At 35.2% G+C, this 26,848-nt stretch overlaps 1 protein-coding gene across 6 annotated transcripts in view; it reads right to left on the bottom strand.

Moving 5' to 3' along the window:
• Window positions 1–26,848, bottom strand: part of SPAG9 (sperm associated antigen 9) — a 150,625-nt gene that overhangs the window by 74,508 nt on the left and 49,269 nt on the right. For all 6 annotated transcript variants that reach the window (XM_051994269.1, XM_051994267.1, XM_051994268.1 and 3 more), the window contains one exon: window positions 23,316–23,386. Coding sequence is in view for 5 of the 6 variants with exons in the window: in XM_051994267.1 (XP_051850227.1) it covers window positions 23,316–23,386 (71 nt within the window). In the remaining variant the exon portion in view is untranslated. The remainder of the gene's footprint in view (window positions 1–23,315; window positions 23,387–26,848) is intronic.

The following is a 26,848-nucleotide window of genomic DNA, read 5'->3' as shown; positions in this document are numbered from 1 at the left end:
GGGGATAAAAATTTACATATGACAAAAATTGCTGGGAAAATTGGAAACTAGCATGGTAGAAACTAGCACTGACTCACATCTAACACCATATACTAATATAAGGTCCAAATGGGGTCGTGATTTAGACAAAAAGAGTGATATAATAGGGGCAGCTAGGTGGCACAGTACATAGAGCACCAGCCCTGAAGTCAAGAGGATCTGAGTTCAAATGTGACCTCAGACACTTAACGGTTCCTGGCTGTGTGATCCTGGGCAAATCACTTAAAGTCAATTGCCTCAGCAAAAAAAAAAAAAAAAAAAAAAGAAATTAGAAGAACAAAGAATAGTTTACCTCTCAAATCTGTGGAGAAGGAAGAAATTTGTGAACAAAGAAGAAGTGGAGTAAATTACTGAATACCAAGTAGATACTTTTTATTATGTTAAATAAAAAATTTTGTACAAACAAAACGAATGCAGACAAAATTAGAAAGGATGCAATAAACTGAGAAAAATGTTTACATTCAAAGGCCTCATTTGTAAAATTATATGTAATTGACTCAAATTTTAAAAATTCAAAATTATAAAAATTATCAATTCTCCAATCGATAAATGGTCAAAAGATGAACAATTGTGTTATATGTTCCCAGAGAAGGAAATACTGACTCTATAATCCCTGAGAAAATCAGATGATGTCCCTAACAAGGAGATAGCTTGTTGATGAAGAAATTAAAATCATTTCTAGTCATGAAAAAGTACTCTAAATCACTATTGATCAGAGAAATGCTAATTAATACAATTCTAAAGTACCACTATATACTTCTCAGATGGCAGAAGATGATGATGAATGTTGGAATGGATATGGAAAACTAGGACACTAATACATTGTTTGTAGAATTGTGAATGGATTCAACCATTCTGGAGAGCAGAACTATGCTCAAAAAGTTTATCAAACTGTGCATACCCTTTGACCCAACAGTGTTTCTTCTGGAATTATATCCCAAAGAGATCATAAAAGAGGGAAAGAGACCCACATGTGCAAAAATGTTTGTGGCAGCCGTCTTTCTAGTGGCCAGAAACTGGAAACGGGGTGGATGCCCATCAATTGGAGAATGGCTGAATGTTATGGTATATGAATGTTTGTTCTGTAAGAAATGTTCAGAAGGACGATTTCAGAGAAGCCTGGAGAGACTTACATGAACTGATGCTCAGTGAAATGAGCAGAACCAGGAAATCACTATGCATGGAAACAAGAAGATTGCATGATCAATTCTGATGGACATGGCTCTTTTCAACAATGAAATGATTCCAATCAGTTGCAATGAACTTTAAGTGTAGATGGCTTTCATTATCACAAGAGGCCATGGGAAATAAGTGTGCATCACAACATAGCATTTTCACTCTTTTTTTTTTTGTTGTTGTTTTCTCCTTTTTTCCTTTTTTTGATTTGATTTCTTGGGCAGCAAGATAATTATATGAATATGTATGCATATATTGAATTTAACATATATTTTTACCATCTAGGGAAGGAGAGTGGGGGAAATGAAGGAAGAATCAAAAAAAATTGTCCATGCATGTTTTGAAAGTGGAAAACTTTAATAAAATAATCAGAAAAGTTCCTTTTTGAAACTTTAATTGAAAGCAATTTTAAAATGGGGAATTACAAAATATCCTTTTCAAATAGTTGATATCAAGTATCATTTTAAATAAACAGAGTAAACACAATACTATACCCAGATTGATTTCAAAATTATCAGAGAATAAAAGAATTTGAGAGTGAGGGGGGAAAAAGTCAACAATCATGGCACTTGAACGGAATTCACACTAAATATATTCACAAGGAGTCATTTTGGAATTCTTAGAGACTTTGAAGGAGGGAGCAGTCATTATTCAAATTAAATTTTCTCCTCCAAATTTACCAAGTCTTGCTTAATTGCCAAATATAAAGGCCTCAGTTCTCAATTAACATTCTTGACCTATCTGATGTAATAAGACCCTTGATCACCCTGTCTGTCAAGAAATATTTATTAAGCACTTATGTGCCAGGCTCTATGAAAAGCAATGGGGAAAGAAAGGAAAAACAAAACAAAAAACAAAACTTAAAATCTAACAGGAAAAGACAATATGCAAAAAGAAGCTGCACTGCAGGGTGGAGGTGGGAGGAAAAGAGGAGAATAAGAATCCAGTCCAAAGCCTATAGGAAATGAAGAGATGGTTTCTGGGAGATCTCTAAATGGAAACTTTTTTGTTCCATCCTCCAATCAAAGGGGCAGAAGATACTAACATGGTGAGTACTAAGGCTAATCCAATCTCACAAATTTCCTGAATAGGTTCTTTTAAGTTTTTATCTTTCACACTAGGAAATGAATGTAAATTGTTTGCACTTTTGTTTTTCTTCCCGGGTTATTTTTACCTTCTGAATCCAATTCTCCCTGGGCAACAAGAGAACTGTTTGGTTCTGCACACTTATATTGTATCTAAGCTATACTGTGGCATATTTAACATGTATAGGACTGCTTGCCATCTGGGGGAGGGGAGGGGAAGGAGGAGCTGGTGGAGAGAGGGAGGGGAAAAATCTGAACAGAAGTGAGTGCAAGGGATAATGTTGTAAAAAATTACTCTGACATGGGTTCTGTCAATAAAAAGTTATTTTAAAAAAGTTTTTATCTTTCCTGGTTCTCCTATCTATCCCAATCTGCTTCGGTGGTTCTTTAACCATGTCATATCCACTAAATGTTAAATGCCCGAAAGTCTCTCTCTTGGATTCCTTTTCTTTTGTTCCATATTATTCTGATTCATCAATCTCATAAACTCTAGCAAATTCAATGATCATTTCTATGCAGATAATTCCTAGATTATCTATCCTTATACTCTCTCTTCAGAGCTTTAGTCATACATTACCAATAGCCTCTTTAACATCTCAAATGCCAAGTGGACCAGAGGCACCTGGAACTCAACATGCCCCCAATGAACTTTAAACATACTCCTCCCTCAAAACTTCCTCAACACAAACTTTTAATATCATCTTCAACTTCTCCTCCTTATTCATCCCACAGGTTCAGGCTATGATCAAATCTTGGTTCTATCATCATAAGTCCCATATACATTTCCTTTTCACCACTTCTATAGTCCTAGTTCAGGCGTTTTATACTTCTTGCTTGTGCTACTGAAATAGCTTTCCAATCTATCTCCCCACCTCAAATCTCAACCTACTTCCTCCATTCAATTTAGGTTATTTTCTACAATTTCACTCTTACCTTTGTGCTTAAGGGGCCCTAAATGCTCCCCAAAACCTCTAGAATCAAATATGAAATTTTCTCTTTGTTATTTAGAGCTCCTCCACTACTTGACTGTTGGAATCCTTACAAAGTGTTAAGTCATTAGAATTGATAGAGATAATAATTATCTAATTTAGCATGATTCAGTATCATTGATCTGATCCTACAAAGAAATGTCATGGGCCAAACAAGGTACTAAGTGGAATTGAGGAGACAATGTTTAAATCTAGTTTAAAATTGATTTAATCCTACAACAAATAATGGTTTCCCAGTGATATAATGATTGGTGTGTACTCAGTATACAGCATATAAGCAAGAAGCTCTCAGGACCAAAGAACACTCTGGGAGATCGAAAAGCTAATCTGCAGTCAGGCAGAACCAAGATTCAGAGAGAGCTGGAGGCTGAAGCTGGCAGACAAGCTGCAAGAATTCTTGGAAACAAGGAAGGAGATGGGCCTCTAACCTGGGCCCAAGGAAAGAAACAAGACTTGGAAGGAGAAAATAAATGTTTGGATTTTATCAGCTGGCTGTATTTGGGGTGATCATTACTTCGAACTGAAACTAAGGCTGCCTCCAGAAAACCTTCCCAACCAAACCTGCTCCCAGAGAACCATTATATTATAGAAAAAGAAGAACATCACATTTTGGCCCCCTAACAGGGATTGACAGGACCCTGATGTCAGATCGTGATCTTAGTGGAAAAGCCTCTGATCTTGATTTCAGTGGAAAAACTTCTGATCCTGACTCCAGTGGAAAAGTCTCCTCAACCCAGAAATTAGGGTGAGTACAACAAAGAAATTTTGTTAAAAGAGTTAAAGTAGAATTTCAGCTAAGATGGGACAGATGTTTAGAAAACACCCCTATGTTTCTGGTCAAGGAAAATGTTTAGAGAGCATTGTCAAGGTTATGAAAAGCCAAGGTTTGATTATAATTTTGGAGCAGATCACTGAACTTGTAGAAATCGTAAAGTACATATGTCCTTGTTTCTCTATGGAAAAAGAATTGGATCTAGCCGAGTGGAAATTAGTAGGAGAGGATCTTTGTCAATTCTACAATAAAAATGGACCTGACTCAATTTCCAAATACATATAATTTATTTAATACAACTGGCTTTAGAGGAGGAAGTGCCAACTAAACTAGGTGAAAAGGAAGAAGAATCAGATAAGAATGGTATTAAATACAATTTTGAGTGTGATACTTCACAGCAGTAGAAATTAGATCATTCCACATCTCATGACCCTCCCTGCTCAATTAACCCTTCATGGATGGAGGAAGAAGGGGGAGAGAGAGAGGCAGAAACACAATCAGCATCTCCTATGAAGCAGAATATGACAAGACTAGAAAAGGCATTAAGGCAAAAAATGAAGGAGAAGATATATCTGATTTTATAAATGCATATCCTGTGATTAAAGAGCTCGACTCTTCAGGTCAAAAAGGGAGAAGATACACTCCTTTTAATTAGGAAAAAATTAAGGATTTGAAAAAAGGTTGCACTCTTTATGGGGCTACATCCTCTTATGTTAAAATGTTACTAGATAATTTGTCTTATGAAATCTTAACCCCGAATGATTGGAAATTCACAGGTAGGACATGTTTAGAACCTGGACAAAATTTGTTGTGGCTTTCAGAGTATTATGAATTATGTAGGATTCAATCCCAATGCAATAGACAAACAGGAGGTATTGTACAAATAGCTTTTGACCAACTAGCTGGTGAAGATCAGTATGGAGAGAATTCAGAACAGATTTATTATCCCATACCAGTGTATGAGCAAATTTCTAAGGCTGCAATAAAAGCTTGGAGTTCTCTCCCCAGACAGAAAGATGGCTGTAAAACCTTCACAAAAATAGAGCAAGGTCCCAATGAACCTTTTTGTGGAGTTTTGTGGGACATTTGCAAACAGCTGTCATAAGAATCATTGGAGACAATGCAGCTACAGAAATAATGACCAGACATCTGGCTAAGGAAAATGCTAATGAGATTTGCAGAAGAATTATATGGAGACAAGACAAAGATGCTTCTTTAGAGGAGATCAAAAGGTGCTGTGCCGCAGAGGGTACAAATGCTTATTCTACCCAAATTATAATGAACATGGGAAGAAAGGGTCCCTCTTGGCAAAGGACTTCTAGAGAGAGTCGTCGATGTTTTCAATGTGGAAAAATTGGACATCTAAGAGCTCAATGCAGATATAGAGATAGAGAGGACAGGGTGAGAGAAGAAAACCCAAAACCCAATGTCCAAAATGTAACCAAGGCTTTCACTGGGCCTCTGAATGTAGACTGACTCAGGAAAATGAGAGACGGGGGCCCGCTTCACGGCGCCAGGTGGGACAAGATGGCAGCCGAGGTTACACCCAGAGATTCTTTAGAAACTCAATATTAAGACATGATCAATCAACCAAAAGGCAATCAGAGGGGAAAAGGGGATTGCAATTAGGAAAAACAGAGTTGTGTGCAGTAGAGACTACTGAGATATCCCCTGGAGAGGTGAAATCTCTTTCTGTCCGGACTATGGATCCCTTGCCTCCAGGCACAGTAGGCTTGATCATTTCACCTCCTGAAAGTGCTTACAAAACAGTGTTCATCCATACACTGATGTGGGAAACTGGAGAATTTGTAGCTATTATCCCAGTCACTAACACAAGTAGACAACCTGTGATTTATCAACCAGGAGAAGTAGTAGCATCAGGCTTACTGTTACATACCCTAAATAGACAATCTGATGATAGTTGCCCAGATTCTGACTTCAAGCAGCAGAGTCCAGGAATATTTTAGACTGCAGGTGTGACAGCTGACTGACACTGTTTATGTGAATGGAATTCCATTAGAAGGATTGATAGACACCGATGCAGATTGTACAGTCAATAGAGGTTCCAGGTGGCCCAGTCACTGGCCAAAAATTAAGGCAGGCACACCTATATGTCTGGCGTAGGAGAAGCAATAATAGCAGCAGAAGTTACTGCTGCCCCTATGAAATGGACATGTGAAAATGAAACAGGAGTTTTTACTCCTTTTGTGGTTGAAAAAATCCCCATCAATCTGTGGGGAAGAGACATTTTACAGCAGATAGGATTACAATTAAGTACTTTGGCATTTTAGGCAGGGCTGCTGTTGAAATCCTGCCAGCATTTTCACCAGTTCCTATTCAGTGGAAAACTGATACACCAGTGTGGGTAGAACAGTGGCCCTTAACAAATGATAAAATTCAGGTCTTAGTAGATATAGTGCAAGAGCAGTTTGACCAAGGATACTTACAACCTTCTCTAAGTCCTTGGAATTCCCCAGTATTTGTTATAAAAAAGAAATCTGGCAAATGGATGTGACTCATTATAAATCTTTTGGTCATCTGTCTTTTATCCACGTTGTGGTAGATACCTTTTCAGGATTCACTTTTGCAGTAAAAGAGACAGCCCAAGTGGTCACTGAATTCCTCATCCAAGCATTTGCAATTATGGGTATGCCACAAGAAATAAAAACAGATAATGGACCTCATATACTTCTAAACATTGTGAGCATTTTTGTGCACAGCGTAAGATTTTACACACCACTGCCATACCCTTTAATCCTCAAGGTCAAGCAATCGTAGAGAGAAGAAACAGAGACATTAAGACGCTCCTCCAAAAACAAAAGAAAGGGGGAGCCACAGGTAACACTAGATAGAAAACTTCTAAATTTAGTTCTCTATACCATTAATTTTGAAATTTTTGATAAAGATGCACTGGCTCCAGCAGACAGTTTTTATAACCCACCAGAAGGGCAGTGTCCAGTGTGAGCAGCTCCACTATCTTTAGATAATCACAGATGATGTGGAGAGATCCAGAAAGTGGTGAATGGAAGGGACCAGATAGGTTAACTGCTTGGGAAAGAAAGTTTGCTTGTATTTCTACAGATGGAGAAGGAATCAGATGGGTGCCAATGAGCCATATTCACCTTGTCCATCAGAGAGAAACGGAAAAAGAGAAAAACCTCAAAACAAAGGATAAGATTTAAAAAAAAATTTGACACTGAAAGAGTAGGGATGACAATGAGACTGTTAAAAGAACTTTAAAATCTTCAGGAATCATTGGATTCCCTAACACAAGATGAGACTGTTTCAGTTCTTGAAAAGCAGCAAGAATCATTGGATTCCTTGAAATGAAAAATTGTTGATGAGGCTATTTGTAGTACTTCAAAGCTTGCAGGAATTATTAGATTCCTGGCACATGAACTAATGGACAGTGGATTCCTTTTGGACTATTTCTAGGACTTATGGACATGTATAAATTCTCATGTTGATTCATGTTATTTGTTACATTACTACTAGCCTGTATTATATTGCTATGTGTTTGTTATTTTATGTAACTATGTGTAATGTCTCCCATATTGATGGATTTATGTATACCTATTGTAAGAGTGAACCCCTTCAGAAACCAGCTAATCTGATTTGATCTCCCATTTCCTTTGGTGTTTTCATCTCCCTTCCTGAGATATCACAGGTGGTGTGACCACCTTCTTTTTATAGTGTTTTCACTTCTTTTTTGAGCAATCAGGGAAGGCGTGATCACCTTCTTTTTGGGGTTCTCACCTCCTTGAGAAGTCAGGGAAGTCATGACCACCTTATATTCTAAATCAAAAGAAAGTTGGAGATGTTGGAATCCTTACAAAGTGTTAAGTCATTAGAATTGATAGAGATAATAATTATCTAATTTAGCATGATTCAGTATCATTGATCTGATCCTACAAGGAGATGTCATGGGCCAGAACTTGAAACAAGGTACTAAATGGAATTGAGGTGACAATGTTTAAATCTAGTTTAAAATTGATGTAATCCTACAACAAATAATGGTTTCCCAGTGATATAATGATTGGTGTGTACTCAGTATACAACATATAAGAAGCTCTCAGGACCAAAGAGCACTCTGGGAGATCGAAAAGCTAATCTGCAGTCGGGCAGAACCAAGATACAGAGAGAGCTGGAGGCTGAAGCTGGCAGACAAGCTGCAAGAGCTCTTGGAACCAAGGAAGGAGATGGGCCTAACCTGGGCCCAAGGAAAGAGACAAGACTTGGAAGGAGAAAATAAATGTTTGGATTTTATCAGCTGGCTGTATTTGGTTATTACTTAGAACTGAAACTAAGGCTGCCTCCAGAAAACCTCCCCAAGAAATCTTTATAATTATAGAAAAATAGAACACCACACTTGACTACTTCTTAGTGTCCTCAGTTTCTTTCCAATGCACTCTATGATCCAGATCCTATGATCTACGTGCTGGTCCACATATCTGACACTCTACCCCACATGGGCTGATGTCCAATAAACTTAACAAATACTTGCTGGCTTTATGTCCCTTGTGTGCCAATCTCTTTTTCCAGGGTCCTAGCTCCAAATACGGAACTTCCATTAACTCCTTTCACTGTTCTATGCCATGCTATTTCTTCACTGTATATTTTGAGCTCCTTTATGCCTCGCCATTTCTTTACTTTTTCTACTTGTCATTCTTTTACTTTATTTGAAGCATTTCTTGTAGTTCTGAAATGAATGCATTTGGATGTACATTCTCATTCAAGCATATTGCCTCAAATAAATGTGAGGTAACACTAAAAACTTAATCCAAACTATGAAATCCCGATTTCAAGTTGAGCAACCCTGAATTCAAATCCTAATACTTATTTGCTTATTTGTCATTCTGGACAAAGTATTTAACCTTCTGAGCCTCAAGGGATGAAAATTTAAGGGGAAGATTTGGGCATTAGACTGCTCCTAATTCAATCTCTTATTTTATAATAAGGAAAATTAAGACTCAAAGAGGTGAAGTGACTCACCTGGTTACACAGGCAGAATCAGTCTCTTCATATGTAAATGAGGATAAAAATATTTGTAAGCACAAACTGTTCCGATGATTCAAATAATATGTATAAAGTTTTTTGTAAACCTTATGGTATATAATTGCAAGCTATTATGTACACTAACAGTAAATTAAGGGATGATTATTTGCTTTATAAAACGCTTCTTGACTTTGCAAAAAAAAAAGATTCATAGTATTGATAATTACGTACAAATTTTTCAGATGAATATGCTCCTAGGCAAAAAGAAAAAAAAAAAAAAAAAAACAAGACTCGAACATTTTTCCATAGTCTAATGCTACACTAGCCACATGTCCACCATTAAAATAAATCACTGATCCCAAGTGTCTCCTCAGGGTTCCTTTTGGGCCTCTGCCCTGGTATAGTTACCTGGAACTCATTATTTCTTATCTCCATGGCTATTCCCAGAAGTTATCTACTTTTTAGCTTAATAATCAAACAGAGCTGTCATCTCATCAATTGAGAGAGCCCTCTAATCATGCATTTCATAACTTATTAATTCAAGCTCTTCTCATGCAACTTATGCAAATGTTTCTGCCCAGAAAGTTCCATTCAATGTCTTGAAGACATTCTTTGATATCCCCTGATGTTGTAAGGGTATCAGTGGAACACTCTGGCTGTCTATTCATCATCTACATTCCTGGGTAACAACTTTTATTCCTGTGCTTCAAAGTTCTTTTTTCATTATATATTGCCATTTATTCACACCCATCTTGTGTGTCTCCATTGATGTCTGTCTTATTCTATGTCTTGCTGTAATATGGGTAAAATGAACATGCTAAAAGCATGGGGTTTGGATTTCATTGGAAGTTTGAGCTTTAAAAGGTTTAGTAACTTCCTCAAAGTAATCCAGTCCATTCTTATATTTTGGTTCAATTATAGACCCAACAAATCATTCCTCTGTACTACCTGTGCCAAATAGATTTAACTGATGGATTAGTTTTACAGGTTTTCAATACAAATCAATGTCTTACAGGAAAAGATAATGATTGGTGTTGGAAGGAATGTGGGAAAACTGGGATTTATATACATTGTTGGTGGGGTTCTTAACTGATCCAACCATTCTGGAAAGCAACTTGGAACTATGGCCAAAGGGCTATCAAATTGTGCATACCCTTTAACCCAGCAGTGTTTCTCCTAAGCCAAAATTCCAAAGAGATCTTGAAGGAGGGAAAAAGACCCACATGTGCAAAAATGTTTGTGGCAGCTTTTTTGCCACTGGAAACTGAAAACTGAAAAGATGCCCATCAGTTGGAGAATGGCTGAATAAGTTATGGCATATGAATGCTATGGAATATTATTGTTCTGTAAGAAACAATCAGGAGGATGATTTTAGAGAAACCTGGAGAGACTTATATGTAAGTCAAATGAGCAGAACCAGGACACTATTATACATAGCAACAGGATTATATGATGATCAAGTCTGATGGATGTGGCTCTCTTCAACAATGAGGTGATTCAGACCAGTTCCAATGGTCTTGTGAAAGAGAGAGACATCCGCACCCAGAGAGAGATCTGTGGGAACTGAATGTGGCTCACAACATAGCATTTTCACTCTTTTTGTTGTTTGCTTGCATTTTATCTTCTCATTTTCCCCCTTATTGATATGATTTTTCCTGTGCAGCAAGATATTTGTAGAAATATGTATAAAGGAATTATGTACATTTAACATACATTGGATCACTAACCAAATGAAAGAGCGGTGGAAGAAAGGAGGTAAAAATTAGATAAAAGATTTTGTAAGGGTGAATGTCAAAAATTATCCATATATATTTTTAAAAAGAAAAATAACAAATTAAAAAAAAATAAAAAGCTATAATAAAAATATGCATGTCTTAGTCTGGCCAACAGACATTCTTAATACATTTGATGTTCTCTCTATGGATGGTCAAGCCATCCTGAACTTCTTGAACATTCATAGATCTTTTCTAAGGAGCTCTATAATGATCACAGACTTGTTGGTGTTCAATTAGTTACTAATATTTTGATAATAGAGGCTTTCAATTCATATATTTGGATATCACACATCAATCCTTAAGAATTCTCATGTCTGTGTCCTCCAAGAAAGCAACTTCTCTATTGGTATAATCTAGCTGTTCTCCCACTTTTATTCCTTTTGGAACTATTTCTACTTCCCAGCTATAATAGTGATACTGCAATGGTTTTATTGATCTTCATGTTGAAAACAAGTTTGTCATCATAATTTTTGAATCCTTTTCATTTTTCTTGTTTTCCATCTTCCGTTTTGCTTAGGATGACTCTACTTATGTGTATGTCATCTTTTCTTTAAAATGTTTTTACCCTGTACCGGCAGCCATCTCTCTCTCCACTTAGTAAGTCAAATGCTGGCTAAGCAAGGTGTTTATGGAGTTCTTTTCATCTTCTTATTGTTACAATACATTTTTAACAGTCAAATTTATGTGTGAAATTACTATAATCATTGTTCATGTCATTTCTAATGTCCATTTTCCATTTCCCTTGGTTGATTACTTGCTTAAACAATTCAAGATTGAGTCCCTTCAAAGATACACCATCTTTAATCTCATTAATATTCTTACTTCTTGCTTTTTACTAAGTCCAGTCTTTGTCCTGACCAGACAGTGGTATGATTGTGAATTGTTAACTGATTCAGGAATAACTTCCATGATTACAATAACAAGTCTTTTCTTGACTGTAAACAAACAATATAATCTAATTTCATTGTTGGTAAAATACTTGGCATTTGATTTCTAGTGCCTGCCCATTCTTTTCATGAATTGTATTTATGATATAAAGGTGAGACTTTTTTCATATCTACAATTCTTTAGACTCTTATCTTTTTTCTCATATTTTTTCATCATTCTCTAGAGATGATAAATAGAATCAACTTCTGATTGATTCTATTTATCATAAGTATCTAATATTGGTGCATGAATTGCAACTATTTTCATGGTAGTCTTTTTGCAAATATCAATAAAGGAAAACAAGATGACCACATCTCACATTAAATAATATTATTTCCTTCTTTTAGAAATATGATAAAAACTATGTCAACCAATTCCTTTCTTTGCCTTTCTAAGGACATATATGAATGTATTCTTTCATTTAGCTACAACAAATTTCTTTTCTCTGGCTTCATCATTGAAGACTGATATAGTTCACACTCTCTCCAGGAGTATATCCACTTGTTCCCTGGACTAAAATTCCACATTTAGGGTGCTGAAAATTAAAGTATACAGTCTAAAAATTTTGTGACTCTTAGCACCCTCTGAACCCTTTTCCACTTCTTAGGCTCTGATGAATAAAGCAGAAGGGGCCAATATGTTGAAGACCATTTTATAATTTTGTTTTGCCGACTGCTATAGCCAAGAAATTTGTCACCAAAAACAGCCAGCCTACATGACGAGGAGACTCTTTATTTAGCTAGACTGGTTACTAAAATACTCAGTCTGCTGCCAAGGCCATACTGAAAGCTTTTCAGTAGAAAACTACTAGAGCATCCACTTTACTTACATTATTCCCAAGAATCGAGGATCATTTGCATGTCACAACAAATCAACAGAACTGGACTTTTTGGTGTAACATCCCTTATACGTAAGTCTAAAAATAATTCCAATCTGTGTCCTCTCATCAGAACTCCAGTATCACATTTTCAATTACTTACAAAACATTTCCAGGAAGAAGAATTCTCAAAAAATAAAGTGTAGAACAAGCATTAGTAAGAACAATGAATCAATCAAAACAAAAACAGAAACAAAAAAAAAACAAAAAAAGCAACAAACATTTATAAAATGCCCAATAGGTCCAGAGACTATATTATACCCTGCAGATACAAAGACAAAACTGAAATAATACCTGCCCTCAAAGAACTTACATTCTTAAGGGGAGACAACATGTATACATATAAATACATATCAAATGCATTCTTAAGGGGAGACAATATATATACATACCAAATAATACCTCTAAGTTTAAGGAAGGACACTAGTTGTAGCAGGAACAGGAAAGGACTAATGCAGTAGGTGGTACATTAAGTTTAGTTTGAAGGAAAGAAGGTAGGGATTCAAGGAGATAAAGATGAAGAAACAATCCATTCCAAATACAGAAGACAGATAATACAGAGAGATGAAACATCTTGTGTAGAGGACCAGAACTCTGGAGAAGTATACTTGAAACAAGGTGTTAACTCAGTAGAATTGATGAGGTAATGGTTCTCTAGTTTACATATATACTTAGTACTTAGTATGGTGATGTAATGGTTCTCTAGTTCACAAATACATAGTATGCCATAATGATGTAATTGTAATAGGGTATATAAGAGCTAAGAAGAACTGGAAGAGAGACATTCTATTTTTGACTATCATCCTAGTGGCTCTCCTGCCTCCTACACTAAGATCAAAACTGGACCAGACAGAATAAAGAATCTAGACTCTATTCTTGACCATTCTGTGGTGTCTATCCTGCTGAGACCAAGGTCTGTCCAAAGGACCTCCAGAAAGCTAGCTCTGTCTGGCAATCATATGTGAGGGACAAGCAAGTAAATTTTTATCACCTTTCACTCTTTAAAAATAAGTATAGGAGGGTTCCAAGTCCAGAAAACTTATTACTGCAAGTAACAGCAGGGAAAATTGTGGTATCATTGCGGGTTACCTTTGAAAAGTCATGAAAGTGAGAGCAAGGGGTGAAGTGAAAAAGAAAAAGAAATCTCTGAAAATCTGAAAGGCCTTAAAAACAAGATGAGAAAATGCTTTAAGAAGTCAAAGCGCAACTTTTATGAGGGAAAAGGCATATATACTACTTATAACATTTGATCTTTACTGAGTTGGATTCATACATGCCTAAAAATAGAAGAATTTTCTAAAGGAGGACTACTAAACATCTGCATATCCAGCCTAAATGAATCCAATACCCTTGATGCAAGGAACCCACTGTGGGTTAGGATACTACAGAAATGGTCTAATATGATAGGCACCATCTCAGAAAATATAACTGACCAAAACAAAACTTCTGACACTCAGGAACTTGTCAATTAACAGAAAGCAAAGTTACTAGATTTGAAATCTATTCAGTTTCTATTTTATTTTTAATCTTTTTTTTTGGATCCTTCATTGTTGTTGTCTATAATCATGCCCAGACCTCTCCTATAATTAAAAAATTCTCATACTTACCAATTCCCTGCTTTCTTTTACAGTCAAACTTTGAAAAAGCTGTCTTCATTCACTCTCTAGTCCCTTACCTCCTTCTCATTTTTGACCCCTTGAAATCTAGCTTTCAACCCTCCCTCAAATGAAATTTTTCTCCAAAACTACCAATCATCTCTTTATTGCCAGCTCTGATGACATTTTTTCCAAATCTCATCATTCTTGATCATTCTGTAGCATATAAGCCTATTGATCATTCTTAGGTAATCTTTTCCCTTCAGATTTTCTTATCACTGCTCTGACTCCTAGTTATCTTATTAGTTGACTTCTTTACCGAATCATTTACTGTGAAGACCAAGTTAGCACCCTTGATGCCTTAGAATCAGCCGGAGTCTGGATAAGCAAAAGTCCTTGGTCTTTAGGGGTAGAAGTGAAGAGAATGGACATAAGCAAAAGTGACCGTGGCTTGTCTTACTCCAATCCCCTAATCCTTCCTACAATTCTCTGTATACACCAAAAGATCAAGCCAGCACAGCATAGTGGGAAGGGCCATTTTCCAAACTTATGCTAATAGAGCATTGTCCAATAAGTAATTAGCCTTAAATGCTCAGTTGTCTGATTCCAGTACATTTACTCAGAGTTTCAGCCCCTTACAATTTACAATTCTTTTTCCTTTTCTGAATCATCATCTAAATGCTGTTCTATAACTAGGTAAAATATATAATCCAAGGCTCTATCTTGGTCATTATTCATTTCTCTATATATGCTCTCTCAGTAATTATATCAACATTCATAGTTTAATCTTCATCTCTATCCAAACAATCAACTATAACTTCTCTCCTCTGATCTATAGTTCTCCATCTGCAATTGTCTACTGAATATTTCATTTCTCTTCAGCTAATTATTTCTGATGCTCAAGTCAAAGTATTCATGAACATTCTGCTGAGGTGACAAATTCCCTTGGACTACATGGCCCTATGTTTATCAGATGTTAGTTCAATATCTTTTGACTTGCAATAATGATTTAGAGATATTTGGCCTACTTTAGATTTCTAGGTAGTTACTGTCTCTTTTGGTTTAATATCTTTCCTGTTAACTTATCTGTTATATTCTTTAAAATAATTTTTAACTGAGGTTTGTTTCTTATATCACTATCATCCCAAGTATGTTTCTCCCTCCCCATCTGAAGGAGGCCAATTCTGATGACAAATAGCTTTGACAAATAGAAAAAAAAAATCAGCACAACTTATATTGAAAACATGCAAAATAACACTTGTGAATCTTCTCTCACCACAAAAGGGTCAGACCCTTGGGGACGTCTTCACACATTTTTTTCATGTGAAACTTTTTTAAAATCTTTATAATTTTTTTACATTTGTTTTTAATTTTTGTTAGTTATGTAATCTTTGATGTACAATCTTTGATTTTTGTAGTTCCTCAATAAAAAGTCGAGAATCTCAAGGGAATTAATGAAAAAAAAAAATCAAATGAAGGTGGTCTAGCTGTACTTGATCTAAAATTATATTATAAAGCAGCAGTCACCAAAACCATTTGGTATTGGCTAAGAAATAGATTAGTGGATCAGTGGAAAAGGTTAGGTTCACAAGACAGAATAGTCAACTATAGCAATTTAGTGTTTGACAAACCCAAAGATTCTAACTTTTGGGATAAGATTTCATTATTTGATAAAAATTGCTGGGATAACTGGAAATTAGTATGGCAGAAATTAGGCAAGGACCTACACTTAACACCATATACCAAGATAAGATCAAAATGGGTCCATGACCTAGGCATAAAGAACGAGATTATAAATAAATTAGAGGAACATAGGATAGTTTATCTCTCAGACTTGTGGAGGAGAAAGAAATTTGTGACCAAAGATGAACTAGAGACCATTACTGATCACAAAATAGAAAATTTTGATTATATCAAATTAAAAAGCCTTTGTACAAACAGAACGAATGCAAACAAGATTAGTAGGGAAGCAACAAACTGGGAAAACATCTTTACAGTTAAAGGTTCTGATAAAGGCCTCATTTCCAAAATATATAGAGAACTGACCCTAATTTATAAGAATCAAGCCATTCTCCAATTGATAAATGGTCAAAGGATATGAACAGACAATTTTCAGATGATGAAATTGAAACTATTACCACTCACATGAAAGAGTGTTCCAAATCACTATTGATCAGAGAAATGCAAATTAAGACAACTCTGAGATATCACTACACACCTGTCAGATTGGCTAAGATGACAGGAAAAAATAATGATGAATGTTGGAGGGGATGTGGGAAAATGGGGACACTGATGCATTGTTGGTGGAGTTGTGAACGAATCCAACCATTCTGTAGAGCAATCTGGAATTATGCCCAAAAAGTTATCAAACTGTGCATACCCTTTGATCCAGCAATGTTTCTATTGGGCTTATACCCTAAAAAAGGGAAAGGGAGCTGTATGTGCCAAAATGTTTGTAGCAGCCCTGTTTGTAGTGGCTAGAAACTGGAAAATGAATGGATGCCCATCAATTGGAGAATGGCTGGGTAAATTGTGGTATATGAATGTTATGGAATATTATTGCTCTGTAAGGAATGACCAGCAGGATGAATACAGAGAGACTTGGAGAGACCTACATGGATTGATGCTAAGTGAGATGAGCAGAACCAGGAGATCATTATACACTTCGACAACGATATGGTATGAGGATGTATTCTGATGGAAGTGGATTTCTATGACAAAGAGACCTAACTGAGTTTCAATGGATAAATGATGGACAAAAACAGCTACACCCAAAGAAGGAACACTGGGAAATGAATGTGAACTATTTGCATTTTTGATTTTCTTCCCGAGTTATTTTTACCTTCTGAATCCAATTCTCCCTGTGCAACAGGAGAACTGTTCAGTTCTGCAAATATATATTGTATCTAGGATATACTGCAACATATTTAACATATATAGGACTGCTTGCCATCTTGGGGGGGGGGGGGGGGAGAGAGGGAGGGGAAAAAAACGAAACATAAGCGAGTGCAAGGGATAATATTGTAAAAAATTACCCTGGCATGGATTCTGTCAATACAAAGTTATTATTAACTAAAATAAAATTTAAATTAAAAAAAAAAATTAAAAGGATTTTTGTAGTTCCTAAGTATATTCTTTTCTCAGCTCTACTTCACTCTGTATCAATCCACATAAGTATCTTACCATGTTTCTCTATCTCCATCACACATACAATTTTGAACAGCACAACAATATTCTAGTAGGTAATTTATGCACATTTTGCAACTATTTGGAATGGAACACCCTATCTATTACTGCTTCTTGCCTTTTGTTATTATCACATAGAAATGTTGTTGATTCATATAAAGGACTGCTTGCCATCTAGGGGAGGGGGTGGAGTGAGGGAGAGAAAAAAAAATCGGAACAGAAACGAGTGTCAATATAAAGTAATTATTAAATAAAAATTTAAAAATAAAAAAAATAAAAAAAATTTTAAAAATTTAAAAAATTTAAAAAATTTAAAAAATTTAAAAAATTAAAAAAATAAAAAAAAAAGAAATGTTGATTTTCAAGAATGTATTCTGTAAGATATCTTTGCTGGAGCTATTGTCAAAATTAGTATCTTGGCCAACACCTTAGGATTTTTCCAAGTAAGCCATCATATAATCAGTTTTATCTCATTTCTATTAATCTTCATTGCTTTAATTTCTCTTATCCATAGAATTGACAGATAATTTTATGCTCCCCTATTTGGTTTATGGTATCATTATGTCCCATTTTGATATATTTGGTATGCAATATAAGATTAAGGTTTCTAGTTGATATATTAACAACATCCATCTGGAAGAACAATAGGTCAAGAATTTCAAGGAATTAATGGAAAAAAAAAAGCAAATGAAGATGGCCTAGCTGTGCCAGATCTAAAACTATATTATAAAGCAGCAATCATCAAAATCATTTGGTACTGGCTAAGAAATAGAATAATTGAGCAATGGAATAGGTGAGGTTCAAAGAACAAAATAGTCAATGACTATAGCAATATAGTGTTTAACAAATCCAAATACCCCAGCTTTGGGGATAAGAACTCACTATTTGACAAAAACTGCTGAAAAAATTGGAAAATTAGTATGGCAGAAACTAGGCATTGACCCACACCTGCCACTGGTTGACACTCTTTCCTGGTGACCTTGCCCCCCCCTCCCATTTTCTTGAAAATCTCTCCAAGTTCATGCTCTTTTTCTTCATGTGCCAGTTTAATTGTAGGGATTCTGCCCATTATTTTTGCTGTGTTATGCAAGCCATAAATTCCACTCTCAATTGTTATTTTTTTCTTTTGAATTACTCAGTAACAGTATGCTATATTTCTATGTAGTTCTCACATTTCACAAAGTCCCCAACTTAATAAAATCTTTTTTGTTTTGCAATAATTTATTAGTAAATTACTCAATTGATCTTGAGATAATGTTTCCTAATATTGTTACTGTTTTCCTTTTTATCTGCTTATGTTCAAGAACTTCGATTTTTCTTCCTGAAAATTTCAGCCCTCTTCCCCAATTTTTCCTATTGCTCACTTTCTCATTCCCTCCTTTCTAATTGTGATTTCCTCAAGAGTTAGATCTCCAAATGTCCTAACTTCCTTCCACTTTGGGCAATGCCAACTAGTTCAAGTAGTCTGGATTTTTGCCTCAAGTGACTTCTAGGTGGTCTGAAGCTGGATGCTACTATTTTTCCATCAGGTTTATTGAAGTATACTCCTCATGTACATCATGTTGTATCTTGTCCTGCTTCCTCCATTTCTCAGTTCTTTGGTACAAGCAGTTTTGAGCATTGCAGCATTGCTATAGAATTATTTATCCTGGCACTGGCTCTGCTGATATTATGGACTTATCTGTTCAGGTACTGCTATTAAAACTTTGCAGCACTGATTCTATGGGGCTGTGGTCTCTAGCGGTCTCTTATTCCTGAGTAGGGACAATTATACTTTCTGCCATGGCCAGGGCATATTTCCATAACCTGAAGCCAAGGTCTCCATGACTCTGGAAAGAGAGGAAGAGAGATACGGTTCTTGGGGGCAGATTGTGTCATGTCCTTAGGCCTGCTAGAGTAGTTCACTGCAAGTTGTATGAGAGGTGGGGAAGCGGTGCAAAGTATTGGTTGTTAATAGATTTGCCAGCAAGCTACCAACATTATCCAGCTCATTTGTTTTAAAATAATAATCTCTTAATGTTAATTCTATTGTTGTAGCCACTGCATATACTGTTTTTTCCTTTGTTCTTTTTACTCTGCAATACTTCATAAGTGTTTCTCTGAGTTCGTCATGTTTGTCTTTCCCTGTAGCCAATATGCTGCTTTATATTTATTTGCCATATCTTATTGATCTATTTCCCCAAAGATTTTAATTTTTTAAAAAATGATTTTCATTAATATCATTGCTTTTACATAGCTAAATAGCCTATTGTATCACTTCCTCATACCCTTGCACAAAGAACCATGTAGTAAAGAAACAAGAGTTAAGGGAAAAATTTGGCAAAACTAAGCAACATAATCAAAAATTTACATCATTCATAAATTCAGTGTTTCACATACTCAAGTTCCACGCCCATAGGTCCTAATATCAACAAAGATGTGAAAGCAGATAGGCTTTCTCATTTCTTTTTGGAGATTCACCTTGGTCATTACCATCCAGTCTACACTAAGAGCAGGCAGTGTATAAATACTCATGTGATTGAAATACCATACATATAAATAATTAGACATTAGGAAGCTCACAGGCAAAGACACAGACAATGAGAATTTAGATTTTGACATAAAACAAAATTAAGAGACATTTATGAAGGAAATCTCAGAAGAGATCAGGTGCCCTTTACTTAAAAGAATAGGTTTGACTTTCCAATTTTAGTTTCCTCTTTTTGTATATAAAATGTCTTTATGATAATTCTTCCTCCCTAACCACTTCTGGGAGAAGCAGGGGAAATGACTTTTTTTTTTTTTTTTGGGGGGGGGGGGGTAGGGGAGGGAGCAAGGGAGATCACACTCATTTTCCTTTTACCCATTTATTAATGCTTCTTCATCATTCCCAACTTCCCCCTCCTTTTTTACCCACCAAGCTCTTTTTGCCAATTTAATTTTTAATTGCCAATTTGTTTCCTAAGCTGCTTTTTCTGCGTGAGGTGATGCTGGAAAATGAAGATACTAATAAATTAATTTATAAAAATCAAAGGAATCCTTAATTCAATAAATAGTTTGGCTGTTATATCCCTGGCCCCCATTTTTATAGATTTATTTTTTTGCTCTTACAATCAACAATTATTTACCAAGTTCCTACTATGTACATGGCACACTGATTAAGATCATTTTGTTTCATATAGTTACCTGCACAGTGGAACCTCCTATGTCTTCATCAAATTAAAAAACAAGTATTAAGCACACTTATAGAGCATACTATGGGGATGTGTCCTTCCTCTCCTATTATTTATAATGTAGGACAATTTAGGAGAACTAAACACAAATAACAGAGAAGTTAAACATACACAGACATATAATAGTTAACAATAAAAATAAGATCAGGTTTAGGAGGGAAAGATGACTATAAAAATAGGGTTTAGAGGTATAGGAAAGAAACCAAGTAAGGCTTTGTGGAGGGGGTTTCATTTGAACTGTTTTTTAATGGATGGTATGAACATTGGCAGACAAGATATGAAATACCAATGACAAAGGCACAAAGACAGGAGAGGATATGCTTGTAATAGAATCTATAAGGTACATATACTTAATAACATCATAGAAGGGAGTAATGTATGGTTTCTGCAAAAGCTTGAGGCGACCAAATATTAGACAGTTTTGCATACCAGAGAAGAGTTGACAAATTTCTTTAATAGGCAAAAAGGGAGCTACTTATTACATGTATCCGGTTGGGGTTTTTTGGTTTTTTGAGTAGAACATAATTAGATTTATGTCCAGGATTCCCTAAAATAACAAGCTACTGCATGCATGTAAAAATGATCTGATTTATAAAAAAGTCAGTTTGTGTATTATTTCTAGCGTCTATCTGTTGTTAAACAAGATTCATTGATAGGAAAATGGAATCTATCAGGGAGCAATGAAGAGTTAATAAATATTTCAAAGACTTCCTAGAGTTAGGAAGTAAATGCCATTATTCTTTAAAATCATGAAGCTTTTATTGTTGCTGACTACTCTAAAACAAAAGAATTAGGACCAGAGCAGAATTAAATTGCTTTGAAAAACTACTATGCCTTTTCTTCTTGTAATATTTTATTATACATCAATGTTAAAGTAGGTCAAGATAAGTGAAATGGTGGAAGGTAAATGGAAGAAGAGAGGAAGCAGAGAAAGAGGTAAGGTTATAGCTTAAACTTTGTTGTGCAAATCAATGAACAAATGGAATATATAACATTTCACTTTTCAGAAAAATTTCAACAATATATCTATTTTACATATATTAAAAGGAATTAAAAGGAAATACTATATATCATTTTTAAGTATATTACAAAAATGCAACAACAACACTCAAGAATAAGTTACATTAGGACATATAATATCATTGATTTAAAAGCTGGAAAGAATGAAATAGTTCATTTAATCCAACTTCTTGACAGCACAGATGAGCAAAGGGAGACCCTGAGAAAATAAGTATCTGCCCAAATCATGCAAGTAGTAAGTAGCCAATTTTAATTCGCCCCAGTGTGTGAACATATTTCTCCTAAGTATTTTTCATGAAAGCAGAGAAGGGTGCTGAGTAGAGGGCTGGCCGAAAGCCAAGAAGGAAGGAATTCACATATCACCTCTACCCAAGCTGGTAGTATGCACTTTGCTTTCCAAGGTCACAAATTTCAGAAAAGGTCTCAATCTCTTCTAAGCATTCCCTCAACCAATGAAATCAAAGGCCTAATCTTCAGTCCCCCAAGCCTAACATCAATGCAAGTTACAAAATACTTACCATGTGTTTAGAATACTGAGTTAGGCATCCAAATCAACACTGTCACCTATGCAAGGCTTGTTCAAATAAATTCATTAGCCCAGATACTCACCAAAAAGTTTATTATAAAAATGTTGGTATTTTTACAAAATGCTCTGGGATTGAAGTAAGAAAATCTTTTTACTGTTTAAACATTTCATGCATGTCTGACTCTTCATGACCCCTTTTGTGTTTTGGAGTTTTTCCCCCACAAAGATACTGGAGCGAGTTGCCATTTCTTTCTTCAGTTCATTTTTACAGAAGAGGAACTGAGTTAAACAGCATTAAATGCCTTCCTCAGAGTCACACAGCTAGTAAGTATCTGAGGCAGTATTTGAAATCAAGAAGGATTCTTCCTGACTCTCTGCCCTCTTGACTTCTGCTCTCCTAGCTGCCATGAAATCAAAAAGACCTGAGTTCAAATCTCCTTAATCACTCATTGTCTCAGTTTTATCAAATGTAAAAGGAGGATCAAATAAGATAATACATTGAGATATTCATAAAAACATTAAACCCAATGTCTAGCACTTAGAAGGTACTATAATAAATGCTTATTCCCTTCCTTGAAAAAGAATTTGAATGTACTGCTTCTATTTTTTCCCCTGGCTCTATGATTCTAGCCTTCTCATAGACAATTTTCCAGATACATCAATGAAAACCAAATTCTCTGATGTTTCATAATCCTAACAACGTATGTGACTATATAACACATCAAAGTACACATTAAATCTATACTCAACTTATTTTGGAGCCATTTTTACTTAGTAGAACAAATTTATTAGTCACAAAAATTAGTATCATAAATTTATGAGCTCACACCAATATCTTAACCAAGCCCATCTTATTTCTTTCATGAAGAGTATCAACAAAATAAATTATGGTACTCTTTTTAACGATACTCTTCCCATATAAATTTTTACTTATCCTAATCAAGGAAGCAAATGGTATACACATTGAAGATATACCAAATTAATTCAAGACATTTGATGAAATGATATACTAACAGAGAAATACAGTAAGATTCAATTATTTTCCAGGGAATAAGCTATTTAGATTTCAAAGGAGCATTACTATAAACTAGGATGAGTTTCTTCCTTTAAATAATGGAATAAAAGGGCATTAGAGACTTACCTCTGTATGTCTTTGATGTAGTGCATTGTATTCTTTTTTCAACTCTGATTCTCTCTCTTCAAGTCTGCTGACTGAAATGGAGAAAGAAAGAAACAGATCAATATTACCAAACCATGCAAAATTTATCTAGAAAAAATCCAATCTTGAAGTCAGAAATTGGATTTATCAACCCCTAATCATCTGTACAACTCAATATTGTATTTTCCATTAAGAATTAACTGATCTAATTTCTTTATCCTTAATTCAAAATTTGGGAGAAAAAAATATTTAAAATTATTGTTTAGAATTAATTTTCTTAATGTAATTTACCATAAAATGTCATGCCTTGAAAAATTGTTTGTTTAATCAAACCATTCTTAAAAATTCCCATGAGGAGACCTCCCTGTCCTAATTTTAAAAAACCAAATGTAGAAATTATGAATAGCAGAAAGTCACCTTTTTTCACTATATGTGAAAATATCAACATTTATTTTTATAAGTTCTTTTTTTCTTCTCATACTTGACACAGGGAGCAATTTTGGCTCCCTCTGCTGATACTTTTGCGTAAATGGATTATACTTCAGTTTGGCCATTTGATACTAGAGAATGCTCTCTAAAAACAAAAAATAAAAAAAATTAATCCAAAGGAACTTTCTATTAAGCACTTATACTATGCAGAAAAAGATCTATAAAGAAAATTATATATCATGGCAGAATATCTCACTTTATTTCACTAATTTTCAATAAGAATAAACATTCTTGACACTTTCCTAAATGGAATTTAACAAAAACTAATCAGACACCTGTATACACAAAGCATCATACCAAGCATTTTGGAGCTATAAGAGATGAACCATGGTTTTCAATCTAACTAGGAAGATAAGAAGTATTCACATAAAAAACAATTAGTAAAAAATACAAGCTAACATACATAAACAGTATTGTACAAGATACAGGTTATAACCCAAGCACTATAGGTAAGCTCAATAGGGGAGAAATTAATGTGGGGTGGGGCAATTGGAAAAACTTGTGATCAGGTTAGGGATCAAGCAGTACCTTTAAAAACCTGGCAGATAAGAAGGGTATTAAAGGTGACAAACTACACAAGCACAAAGGTAAAGGAGAAAAGAGGCCAAATAAATAGGGAGCAGCATAAAGAGGTTTGGCAGGAAAAGATGTTTAATGATCAAGTAGAGGAAAAGCAATTTATTAAAGTTTAGGAGGATAAGATAAAAGACAACAATATGTCAGATGGATTGGAGAAGAGATCTAAGCCAAGAAAACAAATAGTACTGGTATCTGAGTGATGAAAATCTCAGAATAGGCATATGATAAATGTTTGTTGAATTAAGGAAAGTGGGGGGGAAATGGTGTCTAAAAGCCTAGAATATTGAAACAATAGGTAGTATTTATAAAACATGAAGATGAGAAAAGGAAGTGGTATGACAGACAAAGAGGTTTTGTTTTTTGCTTTTTGTATGTGTTTGTTATTCTGAACTTGTATGTGAAACTACAAACTTATTATGTACAATTAGCGCATTCTTCTGAATATATAAAAAGTATTCCCTTAATTTTTTCCTCCCCTTCCAAAATGGCTACAATTACACACACACACACACACACACACACTCTACAAACTATACGTATTTCTATTTATTAGTTCTTTCTTTGAATGCAGATAAAATTTTCCTTCTATCCTTTAATTAACTAGCATATTCATAGTAGTCAAAATGACTCAGCTGCGCAAAGATGTTAAAGCAGTATTGCTGTTATTATAAACAATGTTCTCCTTTCTGCAAATTCATTCTTTCCTTATTTCATGCAAGTCTTTCCATATTTTTCTAAAATTATCAAGATAACTATTTCTTATAGCACAATCTTCCATCACAATCATATACCACAATTTGTTTAGCTATTACCCAACAGCTAATAACTGCACTTTTCAGGTCTTTCTTACCACAGAGAGCTGCTATAAATATTTTATAATACATACATATACTTTTCCTTCCCCCCTAATTATCTTGGAAAAGAGACCTAACAGCAATATTGCTGGGTTGAAGACTTCAGACAGCTTAATAACTTTTTGGGCATAATTCCAAAATGCACTCTAGATAAAAAGATTTTAAGTTCAGTTTTTAAAAACTGAAATAAAAAGACTAAGTTTAAGGTAATGACAGGAAATCCAATTAAATATGTGGGAAAAAATGGGTGTGCAATGATGTGAATTTTGAAACCAGTTTATTCTCTCCTCTTTGTGAAGAAATGCTAAAACATCATTCTAGGAAGTAAGTTTCCCAGTCTTATTAGGCAAACATAATTTGTCCAGACTGTCTTTATTAGCCTATCTTTAGACAAGTCTGTACTTGGTCAGCCAGGATAACTCCACTTGGCTCCTCAACTTCTCACTCTGAGCTACCAAACTCCTCCCAAATTCCTTCCCTTATTCCTAGATTTTAAAAGTTCTGTATGCTGAAATGCAAACCACTCACTTAGCGTCCCTTTTCATAGCCAAATCCTTTCTAGGACTAAGCCCACTATGAGTTATTCTCCATCTCATAGCATTTTCCCTTTAACAGCTCCTTCCTATAGGTTATTGTGAACTCCAACTCATCTTTCCCCTTGTTAATTCACAAGTAAATAGCATAATGTGAAAAATGGATGGGCATTTATTTGGTTTCCAGTTATGAAAATTAAATTGGAGAAACTAGATCTAAATTGGAAAACTGAAACCCACAAGGACAAAGAATAATCAAGGGGCGGAGGTTATTTTCCTCCCCAAAAAAATGTAAGGTCCTTGTAGGCAAGGGACTGACTTTTGTAATCTGGGGAGAGGTGGCCTGAGATTCTTTGCCCTTAGTCCTCTTCTGTTACCTTCCCCCTTCTAGAATGGAACCAAGGACTGGCTATAGAATGGGAATTGGAGATTCATGTCGTGTAACTTGTATAGCATCCAATTAATGGGAAATCAGGGGAGGAATTGTTTTTAAGGATAGGAAATAAAATGCTCCCTATGGAATTTCAAAGATGTGTCTATTCATCACCCAGTCATTCATTCTTACAAGAATGTAAAATCTTTCCTGCATTTATCAATAAATTAGTGGAGTTTTTGGTAAGATTTTGTTTCTTACAATAACTTTGTAAAATCTGTGATAGATATCACCTGATTGTGATGTAAAAGGATTCTTTAGTCCCCCGATCTTTGTGGGGCCCCCCCACCCAAGTCAGAAAACTCTGAATCTTCTGGTTCTGGCTCAACATTCCCTCCCACCCTTAATTCACCTGGCCATGGGGAAACCCCTAAGAAAATCACCACTCTCAATTCATCTGAGATTACTCCTCAGATCACTACCCTCCACCCTTAATTCATCTGGATATTACCCCATAGACCATCACCCTTGGTTCACCTGGAGATTGCTCCACTGTGAATTCTTCACATGACCAAACCCAACTTTTGTTGTCTGCCTTCATTTGGGGAATCCATTACCCACATCATACTCAATTCAGTGCTTCTACTTCCTTTCCTTTCATCCTCTTTATAATTCTTTGGGAATCTG

The sequence above is a fragment of the Antechinus flavipes genome, chromosome 4 (assembly GCF_016432865.1).
Source record: "Antechinus flavipes isolate AdamAnt ecotype Samford, QLD, Australia chromosome 4, AdamAnt_v2, whole genome shotgun sequence".
Classification (NCBI taxonomy): domain Eukaryota; kingdom Metazoa; phylum Chordata; class Mammalia; order Dasyuromorphia; family Dasyuridae; genus Antechinus; species Antechinus flavipes.
Note: the sequence above shows the minus strand (reverse complement) of the source record. Positions and strands in the feature narration are given on the sequence as shown.